Below are 11664 nucleotides of genomic sequence, written 5' to 3'. Positions count from 1 at the left end.
GTTGAATAGAAAGTAAGCAAGCATGCATACTTGGCTCATTGTTACCTCCCTTCTATTTGACATTGTATGGTTTGCATTTAACATATTCATACTTACAAGTTTTTAAAGTTATCCCCTTTGTGTTTTAATGGCTGAAATGTCTAGACTATATGTCTATTAAACAACTCACTCAGCTTACTCTTTAACCAAGTTCACTCGGTATCCTTATTGATTGAGTTCAATCAAAAACCACTGAGATGAGTTCCACCTTCTTTGATGATCAAGGCCACTCAATACACTCTTATGCTGAGTTACCTTTAGTGTCAAGCTACTTGACTCCTTCATGTGTCAAGTTTTCTCAACACCTCCTACCTGTCCCTCGACATCCATTGCATTTTGAGAAAACTATCACTCAACACCTTCTTCTAATCAGTTTTTTTTAAGTTTTTGATTTATTCTTTATATAGTATCAAAGCTTTGAGGCCCCATATCCATAGTGAGTTAGGGCATTTTTTCTAGGATATTTGACATGGCATTTCTTTAATGGAAAAAATTGTGATAAATGGGCAAAGAAGATGAAAACCATAATGGTAGCTAATGACTGGTGGGACGTTGTGATCAATTTGTTTAATAATGTTACAGTCCCAACAATGTATGCTAACCTCACCAATCCACAAAAGACTTAGTTGAAAGAGTCAAGGAGAAAGGATGCTAAGGCATTAAGTCTGACTAAGGCGACAATGACAAAAAGAGTCTTCCCCAAGATTGTAGTAGTACATTATGCAAAGGAAGCATGAAATATCCTTGAGAAAAATTTCAAAGGGATTGATAAGGTTGGAGTAGTAAAGCTATAGATGATTAGAAGAGAGTTTGAGAACCTTTAGATGAAGGAAAATAACCTATTGCAGAGTTCAACTCATGAATCTCCACTTTGATAAACTAGTTCAAATCAAATGGAAAAGGTTATTAATAGTAGAGGATTGTGGAAAAGATATTGAGGAGTTTACCTCAAAAATATGACAACCTTGTGATGACCATTGAGGGAAAAAAGGATCTCACCACATTGAACATGGATGAGTTGATGGGAACTCGTCAAACATATGAGCATTGGACCAATAGATCAGCAACAACTTTCCAAGAGTAGTCTTTCAAGGCTCAAGAGAATTCAAGAGGCAAGGGGAGAGGAAGAAATGACTCTAGTAGAGGCAGAAAGTTCAAGATGAGAAAGCAACCAAGAGGGAGAAAACAAATCTCTCAAAATAGCTCTAGAGGAGGTAAGAAGAATTACAACTCCAATAAGAGCAATTTTGAATGCTACTATTGTCATAAGTATAGACATTATGCAAGTGAATGTTGGAAGAAGCAGGGCGATCAATCAAAGTAGAATTCTAATGTGGCTAATTCAAACATGGGAAATGAAAACAATCCAACAGCCTTTATCATGTGCAACATTGGTGAAGAAGGCAGCCCTGAGGTATGGTACCTAGACAATGGTTGTAGAAACCACATGAGTAATAATGAAAGTTTATTTTCTTTCATTGACAAGACTTTTAAGTATGAAATTAAGATGGGAGATGATGGAACCATTCCCATAGTGGACAAAGGATCTATCATGGTCCACACCAAGCAAGGTGAGAAGGAGATATAGAACATGCATTTTTCCTCAGGTATGAAGCACAACTTGATGAGTGTTGGACAACTCACTCAAAATGGATACAAGGTACTAATGTAAAATGACAAGTGTATCATTCATGAGAAGGATGAGAGTAATAGAATACTTGTAGCAGTCCAAATGACAAAGAATAGGATGTTCCCATTGAGGATACATACATGTTTCTCTTCTCAAGTCAGTGCTACACCTCCCAAGCATGCATGTACAATAGTACATCAAAAATCAGCTCTTAGGAGCATGATTGAAGACCCCTTCAAGCTTTAGCATCTCAAGTATGAAAATCTTGGTTTTTCTAGTTTAAATTTGTTATCTAAGAAAAGAATGGTAGATGGTTTCCAAGCATAGTAGATTCATATTACAAGTGTGAAGATTTCATTTTGGGTAAGCAACATAGGCTTCCCTTTAATTATGAAAATTCTAGAAGGGTTAGAGCACCATTAGAATTGGTGCATTCTAATTTAGTATACCGTATGCAAACTACTTCTATTTGGGGGAGTATTTATTTTATAGTCCATACATAGATGATTTCGGTCGTAGGATATGGGTGTATTTTTTAAAGAACAAATTTGAAGCATTTGATAAATTTGTTAAATTTAAAGGGTTGACTGAAAAATAATGTGGACACTATGTAACAGTCCTTAGATTAGATGGAGGATGGAAGTATAGCTCCAATGTGTTTGTAAATTTTTTTAGGCAAAATGACATCAAGAAATAGCTTACAACCAGCTATACTCCATAGCAAAATGGAGTGGCTAAAAGGAAGAATAGGACCATTGTTGAGATGGAAAGAAGCACAATGAAAGCAAAAGGAATCCCAATTGAATATTGGGGAGAGGTCATAGCAACAATCGTGTACTTGATTAATAGGTATCCTACAAAGTGAGTTCATGACAAGATTTCTCTTGAGGCATGGTCAAAGAACAGATGAATAGTTGAACACTTGATAGTGTTCAGATGTGTAGCATATCCACTTGTGCCTAAAGAAAAAAGGAAAAATCTAGATGAAAAATGTGTGAAGTGCATCTTTATAGTGTACAACTCAAAATCAAAAGCTTATAGGCTATATGATCCAATTGACCAGAAGATTATCATCTCAAGAGATGTGGAGTTTCTTGAAAATCAGTCATGGGATGGCTTAGTAGATGAATCCTCAAGCACTTCAAGTGAAGTGCCTACTACTGAAGAGGAAGATGATGACATTGGTGATTAACAAGATGATGGAGCAACAAACATAGATTTTAGAATAAGGCAAAAAGGCAAGCAACCCTTAACATGCCAAGCAATAGCTCCAAGCACTTAAAGATAGCCCTGAGCTAATGCACAAAATAGTAGCAACAAAAATATTGAGAATTCACATCCCACTCTCACCTCCCTATTGCCAAGAAAGACTAAAAGTCTAAGGGAGATATACCAAGAAGAAAGGTATGAGGAAGATCATGATGAGAGTGTAAATTTTTCATTATTTTCTCATAGTGATCCAATTTTTTTTTAGGAAGTTGTGAATGAAGAGAAATGATGTAATGCCATGGATGAAGAAATAGATGCTATTGAAATAAATGAGACATGGGAGTTAAGTACTTTGCCTCCCAAGAGAAAAGTAATTGGATTGAAATGGGTCTACAAGACCAAGTGCAATGCTGACGAAAAAATAAATAGGCATAAAGAATAACTAGTGATCAAGAGGTACAAGAAACAATACGGTAGAGATTATGATGAGACATATGCCCCGGTTGTAAGAATAGAAACTGTGTGTGCTATCATAGCAATTGCAGCCCAACACAAGTGGAATTTATATCAAATGAATGTGAAGTCTATCTTCTTGAATGGTGTATTGAAAGAAGAGTCTTTTGTAGAGCAGCCACCTGGTTATGAAGTTGCATATGAAGAACACAAAGTGTGTAGACTGAAAAGAGCTCTTTGTGGGCTCAACCAATCTCCAAGGGCACTATACAACATGATTGACTCATATTTAATGAGTAATGACTTTAGCAAAAGTGATGGTGAGCCCACTCTTTACATCAAGGTGACAAGTGGTAAAGTATTGATTGTTGTCTCATATGTAGATGACTTAATATTCATTAGAAATGATAATTTCCTAATCAACGACTTCAAAGAGGCCATGAAAAATGAGTTTGAAAAGATATACCTAGGTCTCTTGAAGTACTTTCTAGGCATAGAAGTAAAACAAGTGCATCGTGGCATCTTCATCTCTCAAGAAAAATATGTAAGAAAAATCTTGGAGAGATTCAAAACATAGAACAAGAAGGCAGTCCCAACACCAATAGTAGTAGGTCTAAAGTTGAGCAAGGAAGACTGCAACAAAATTGTGAATCCAACATTATACAAGAGTATGGTTGGAAGTTTGTTTGGTGCAATGAAAACTCTAGCTTGTAACAAGTGGTATCAAAGCATGCTTATAGGTTTGAAGCCCTTTGGGTAATGCTAAGGGGGAGATTGTTGGAATAACCACCAACATTCACCTTCAAGATTTTTGACATGGCTTAATCGCCTCCCATGTTCTATAAGTCTAGTGGTTGTATCAAGCATTGATGGGTCGATCTTTTGGTACAATGACAACTCTAACTTGTAACAAGATTTGCCATAGTTTTCAGAAAATAGCATTCCAGTGTGCTTCAAACCAAATACATTATTCAAAGTGGTTAGTGAGTAGCAATTTAAAAGTCACTTAGTTTAATTTCTTGGCTTCAAATTGATGACTCGAGTGCCTTTGCATTTGGTGTTTCTTGTAGGCTAAAGGGTATCCTCACATCTAAGCAAGGTGTGTAAGAAATGCAAGGCTAATGAAGTAGTGTAGCCCCTAGTTCTCTCCTAGTAATTTGAGCAGAGACTTGGGAATGGTTATGTTTTTGGGATCAAATATTCTTGGCCAAGAATCTAGAGGCACTAGATTTTTTCTTCCATGGAGGATGTATAGTAAAGGATCCCCTATCAAACCCCAGCTAAACAAAGTTAGTTTTACATCTATTTTATTCAAAGACTTAATTCATTTATGTCAGTTTATTTATATGTAATGTGTTGCAATTTCTTTATTTATATTCATAAAAGCACTAAAATATAGAGGCATTTCAATTAATTATAATATTTATTAGTCATGGCAGCACACTCCACAACTCTGCTTCAAGAAAAGATTGTGCAGGCATTTTTGAAGACTTGAGATCAAACCCATATGGTTTTCAATTATAAATTGGTAAAATGCTTTTAAAACCAAAAGTAGAAGGCAAATCATCTACTATAGTTTGAATATTAGAGAGGCAATGAAACAAGGGCAAGTGGAAACTAGGCATGATGATGAAATTGAATTGCCAGCCTTAAATGTTGAGTTTGTAGAAAAATATAACCCTCATGATAAACTATTAGGACAAGAAGATGTCATGAATGAAGCCATATTCTTAAGGGTCTATTTGGTAGCAGGAATATGAGTGGAATAGGAATATGTAAATTCTTTATAAAAAAAAAATTCTTTGTTTGAGTGCACCAAATCAGAATTGTGAATAGGAATACGTATTTCAATTTTGGCCCAAAAATGAGCATTTGCAATTCTATCTAAATAGGTGGAATTGGAATACATATTTCTATTCCAATTTTATTTATTTTAGAAAACATAAATCTTTGGGTCTATGAAGTCCCGATCAAATTCTATTTGAACCAAACAAAAATAGGAAATACATATTCTTATTTTCTATTCTAGAATAACACTTCTAGAATATGGATTCCTATTCCCATATTCTTATTCCTGCAACCAAAGGAACCACAACATTCAAATTGAAAAGGAGATTCTTGCCAATATCTAAATAATCCTATTAGATTTCAAAGTTGTTGGATTTACCCACTGATGAAAAGAGTTTCACATCGGTTTTATTCTCAGTATCATAAATATAGACAATAATGCAAGCATTAATTGAAAAAAAAATCTGCAGGGGAAAAAAAAATCTGCAAAAAATAATATATCAGGCAAGTTGTAATGAAAATTTGATGGCAATCCATTGTCCCATTAGATGGTTGTGATGGGCATAGTTATTCCGTGACTATATGATAGAAAGAATGCAAATGGCTTTCATTGTCAGATGCATGTGATCCTGCGCTATATAGTTGTATAAAACCAGGAAAAAATCATGTTGTGTTGTTAATACACCATCGCCTCTTGTTTCAGTTCTTTTATGGTGATGGGATTTTGAGCACATATTTGGAGGTTGGTTTTTAGCCTCGTGAAGTGAAAAGAATGTAAAGCAAGGATTTCCTTAGAAATGAAATGATGGAATTATTGGGAAGCAATAGAAATGTTGTCAGTATTGGAGGAGATAATCCTCTACCACAATTGGATTCCATATTAGACAGAGAATAAATCATCTAGTTTTGTAAATCTCTGCCCAGATAAAACAGCGGAGTCCTTACCTGCTTTGGTAAAAATCATTTACAAATCTATGTTAAATAACCAAACTAAGGCAAGAATGTAAGGGATTTCAGTTCGAGCCTTTAAAGTTGAGGATTCAATAATCCTTCTGATGGTTGGATCCCGCTAGGAGGAGATAATTTATACTTGGATGCCCTCAATATCTACCTAGCTCCAAAGAATGGTTCTAATGCCTTTTAAGTGTATTCCATCTCAAGGTTTATAAGACACCAACCTGTGAATAAAGATAGTATATTGTAGTGATCAAGTCCATAATGGGATCATTCTATTTCATATTTTATGAGTTGACTTGTTTCATTTGGCCATCAACCAAAGCGAATTTGTCTTTATTGGAAGTGAGATTCTAATTTGGGTAACAATGAGATTTCATTTCCAGATTCCATTTACACTTTACACATTTCAAATGAGGTGCAATGGTTATGCTAATAGGTAGATATGTTTGCACAAAATATTTTGGGCAAGGGAAAAAAGTGGGAGAGCACGAGCATTACAATCTCTTTATTTTTTTATTGCTGGTATTTGTGTAAAAGAAAAAAGATGGAGAGAAAAATGTTTCTTCATATTGTCTACTAAAGTATGATTTTGTGTTTTAAAAATGTATGGTTTTTTTCAATTGGCTCATTTTATTTATTTTTTACAAAAAGAGAACTAACATGAATTGATTTCCATAAAAAATATGCCAGTCCCTACCTAAGGTGGTGGAGGAATGTAAAGTATACAATACTATATAATTTTAAAGATTTATATGACATCATTAAGAAGTAAATACTAAGAAATTATAAAGTAAAAGAATAGAGGAAAAAAATGGATCAATTTTTGATAGAAAATTATCTAATGAAATCATAAAAAACATAGATGGAGTAACATCTATGACAATACAGATTAACAAGGTTTAAATAGTATTGAGATAGACCAAAAAAATTCTAAAAAAATAAAATTATAGAAAACCCCATACAAGAAATGATTATTCATACTAATAGGTCATCCAAAGAGGACTTAAATACCTAGATATTTTAGGGATTCAAGTTTTTTGAGAAGTAATGAATTTTAAAAGATAATGTATATTTTCAAATAGAAGACAAGTATGTTTTCTAGGTCAACAATGAGAGAACCCATCCTACTAGACATGGATGAATTTAATTACTTTATCAACATGTTATACTCCTACCAAATTTTTAAGTAGAAATTTTTTTTTTTTTAATAACCTTTTAGTAATATTCTATTCAATGCTTCAAGGTTAATGATGTACATGCTTCAAGGTTAATGATGTACATGTTATACTATCAAAATTTGTAAGCATCAAATTTTATTTATTAATAACCTTTTGGCAATATTCCATTCAATGCTTCAAGGTTAATGATGAGAGAACCCATCTTAGATGAATCTAATTACTTTATGAACATGTTATATACTTTGTTCAACTATTCAATGCTTCTAGTTCTACCTGCCTAATACAATAAAAAATTTAAGGCCCATTTCTGCACAAAATAAAAAATCCCAGAAGTCCCTAATAATGGCTTTGTTAATTCAAAATCTCATAGGAAAACTTCAATACATGTTGTGCATAATAGCCTTCTCTATTGACTTTGTTCATTCAAAATCTCAAAGGAAAACTTCAATACATGTTATGTAGAATAGCCTACTATATTAACTTTGTTCATTCAAAATCTCATAGGAAAACTTCAATACATGTTGTGCAGAGTAGCCTACTCTATTGTTGTTTAAGTGGTGGTGAAATCTCCATCAAGCCTCTTTCCTTGGAGTGGAACATTATTCCAAGCTTTTAATTTGAAAAATCATGTAAAATTTTTAGTGATGATGAAGGTCTCAAGATGGTTATATGTATAAGCTATAAAAAACTCGAAGTTGAAGAAGATTTTCTTTTAACTATGAGAATAATTCTCAAATTTTATATTGTCTAATCTAAGTTTGCCTCCATTTTCTCCATTTTCTAAATAGCCCAGTGTGTATCCAACTTCCCATTAAGTAGAATTACAAGCTTTCCTCATTTTTTGGATATTTACTAAAGTGTAATACTAAAATAAACCATATATTATAAAAATATTAGAAACCTATTAAGTAGAATTAAAAATTTTCATTATTTTTTGGATATTTACTAAAGTGTAATACTAAAATAAATCATATATTATAAAAATATTGGAAAAATAAAGACCATCTATATTGTCAATATAATCATATCATCTATAATAATGTAATTAATATGAAAATAAAATAATATGAAAAAAGAATAATTTAATAAACAAAAATTATATAATATAATGTTATTATTGAATTAACAAATTAAACAACATAATAAAATAATATTTTTATAAATCTAAATTTATGAAAACATATAACTCATTTTAAAAACTGTATTATATTATTGAAATTATATTATAATGGAAAAATCGTAACAGTCACGGCTTTCCTTAAGAGATGCATTTAGTATCATGACCAAACATATAAGTAGACAATAAATAGAGATACAAGTAATAGAACTTTTTTTTTTGGTTAAGATACAGAATAAAAGATTATTATGATGCAATAACGGGGAAAAGCATAAATGAATGTGTATTTGATGTTGGCAATAAAACTGAAGAACTCACACGTATGGGGCAATAGAATAGCTATGTTGAAGAAAATCTGTAATTCATCTTGATGTATGGTAATTAGTGATTCAAATTTAAGAATACATCAAGTGTCATTAAAATCAGAGTTGCTTGAACAAGGCTGATTCCAAATAAAAGGTATTCAGAGGAACGCCGACTTCCAAAATTAAAAACAAAATAATCTAACATAATTAATAAAAATTGTTTTTGAACACGATTAAGTTTAATTTAAAATATCTAATTAAAATATTTAATATGTAAATCTTTTTGAAATGCATAATTGAATATAAAATGCTATGTATTAAAAATATTTTTTTAAAACTATTTTGAATATTTGATGTCTTTATCTTATATATTAGACTTATTAAAACATTCATCTAAAAAATGGACTAGCATTGATATAAATCTTAATAAAACTATTTGTATAAATATTTTTGTAATGGAAAAAAACATCGTAAAGCTATTTGTATAAATATTTTAGTGTAATAGCCCACTTGTGCTTCTTGAGGCCAAAGATGTAAATTGCCAGGAGACAGATGATTCGTATAATGTTCTTGAGGGTCGAAGATAGCCCCTACAGTTGGCTGTGATATGCCGTATGGTGAAAGAGGATGGACGTACAACAATGTTATGGCTATATGGTGACCTCACTTGACATGGACAGAATTAATACACAAGAGTCGGTACGGTGAGGGGGGAAAGGACTTCACAGCTATATGATGATATATAAAGTGAAAGTGGGTCTATACGGAGGGTGGGGAAAGATAAAAGGCCGTATGGTTACAAATCTCGTAAGGTGATGGAGAACTCCGTACAGAATGATGTGTAGTGACAGAGATTGGTATCAATAGATTGAGAATGAAAACAACCACAAAGATTGGTGTCGGAAAGCCAGATAGAAATGTATCACATCACATATAGATCCAAGATCTGAGAATGGAGTCCGTACAGTGATGAGGAAGCCAACTTGAATAGCTATATGGTTGCCAACAGTGCCAAATGAAAAATAGAAATTCAAGATAATAGATACCACTCCAAAAGACAACACAATTTGCATACACAGAGACCATTGATTCACTAATAGGAAAAATCCACAATTTGTCAAATACATAAGCAACGAACCGAACGGAATAGGGTGAGGGCTGATTCTCACCGAAACCGTGCAAGCCAAATAGGGAAGGTCTTTCACTTTCAAAATGGCGAACAATGCCGAACTCTAACAGGAATCTGCAGTACAGAGAGATCAAATTCCAAAAGCATACCTATCGACTACTATGAGCCGTGCTTAAATACACATCGAAAAAAGCTTTTCAAGGGTGTACAAAATTAGCCGACGGCGACACACTCTACTATGACAAAAATTAAATTTGGGTCTGAGTTAAATTAAACAATTGGCTCGTTACACAAATATAATTAAACACATTTATTTCTGTTCAGGAACATTACAGTCCTCCCATCCTGAAATTTGCTTGTCCTCAAGCAAATGTAGTGCCGGATGTTGAAGGATGTGTTCGCCTTCCCACGTTGCATCGTCCAGTGATAGATGTCGCCAACATACCAGGTATTCTCTCACCGTTCGGTTACGCAAGACTTTTTCATGTACTTCGAGAATCTCAGCAAGTTCCAAGATGAGTTTCCCCTCCTCATTGAGTGGTGGAAGATCTGTAGTGACAGAGATTTTTTGCCTAATAGTCTTCTTCAGACAAGAAACATGGAAGACATTATGAATGTGACTACCTTCAGGAAGCTCTAGTTCGTACGCTACCTCACCAATGCAATGGATCACACGGTAGGGACCATCAAACTGAGGCTTTAGTTTCTCCTTCCCTATTCCCTTCAGTGAGGATTGTCGATAAGGTTGTAGTCGGAGATAGATCAAATCACCCACTTCAAAATTCCTCTCTAATCAATGTCTGTCGGCATATACCTTTTGTCGATTTTGTGCCTGCTGTAGGTTTTCTTTCAAACTCTTCAGAATGTCCCGTCCTTCTTGAAGCCAATCCTTCACCTTTGGAGCATGACTATCACTCAACACTGCATCAAGGAAGGAGAGTGGTTCGTGCCCATATAGAGCCCATAATGGTGTCATTTCGATTAACATGTGATAAGTGGTATTGTAGCAGTATTCTTCGAGGTGGATCCATTTCACCCATGTGCGTTGTTGTGCCAAGATGTAGTTTCGTAGATAACCTTTGAGCCATTTGTTCACAATTTTAGTTTGACCATCTGTCTGTGGGTGGTAACTTGTACTCGGTGATAGTTTAGTTCCTGCCATCCGAAACAGTTCTATCCAGAAGATACTGATGAAGCATCTATTTCGGTCGCTAATGATGTTTCGGGGTAACCCGTGTAGTCGAAAGACTTCTTTAAAAAATAGATCGGCGATCTGTGCAGCCTGAAGGTTCGAAGGGATGGCGAAGAAGTGAGCATACTTTATCAACCGGTCAACTACCATGAAGATGCAATCCCTTCCGTTCACCTTGGGAAGACCTGTTATGAAATCTATGGATATACTTTCCCACTTATGTTTGGGAATCGAAAGAGGTTGTAGCAATCTAGTAGGAAGAGTGTGTTTGGATTTTTTCTATTGGCAAACAGTACATGCTCTGACATGCTACAATACATCCCCTCTCAATCCCTTTCATGAGAACCTCTCCCTCATACTTCTGTAAGTTTTTAGGAAGCCAGGATGACCAGCCAGAGGGGAGTCGCGCATGTGCTTCAGGATCTTTTTCTTCAACTTTGATTCAAGCACTAGGTAGATCCGATCCTTATAATAAATGATATCATTTAGCACCTTATGACGATCATCGTGGATGTGACCATCCATTATCTCACAAGCAAAAGTATTCTTGGAATATTCCACCAACAATTATGCCTTCCAGTCGGTTGAGATTTGCTCTAGTGAGCAGATGGTGGGTCTTCAAGACAAGGCATCTACAACAACATTGTTTTTCCCCTTTACATATTCA

At 34.2% G+C, this 11664-nt stretch overlaps 1 protein-coding gene across 1 annotated transcript; it reads right to left on the bottom strand.

Moving 5' to 3' along the window:
* Positions 1-9883: 9883 nt before the first annotated feature.
* Positions 9884-10781, bottom strand: LOC149541394 (uncharacterized). The gene is made up of 3 exons (XM_089795603.1): positions 10620-10781; positions 10251-10526; positions 9884-9919 (listed from the first exon to the last, which is right to left on the bottom strand). The coding sequence occupies exons 1-3, from the start codon at positions 10779-10781 to the stop codon at positions 9884-9886; spliced, it is 474 nt and encodes a 157-aa protein (XP_089651729.1).
* Positions 10782-11664: the final 883 nt, after the last annotated feature.

The sequence above is a fragment of the Cupressus sempervirens genome, chromosome 8 (genome assembly GCF_028749045.1).
Source record: "Cupressus sempervirens isolate cs-2001-9-10 chromosome 8, ASM2874904v1, whole genome shotgun sequence".
Lineage (NCBI taxonomy): Eukaryota > Viridiplantae > Streptophyta > Pinopsida > Cupressales > Cupressaceae > Cupressus > Cupressus sempervirens.
Note: the sequence above shows the minus strand (reverse complement) of the source record. Positions and strands in the feature narration are given on the sequence as shown.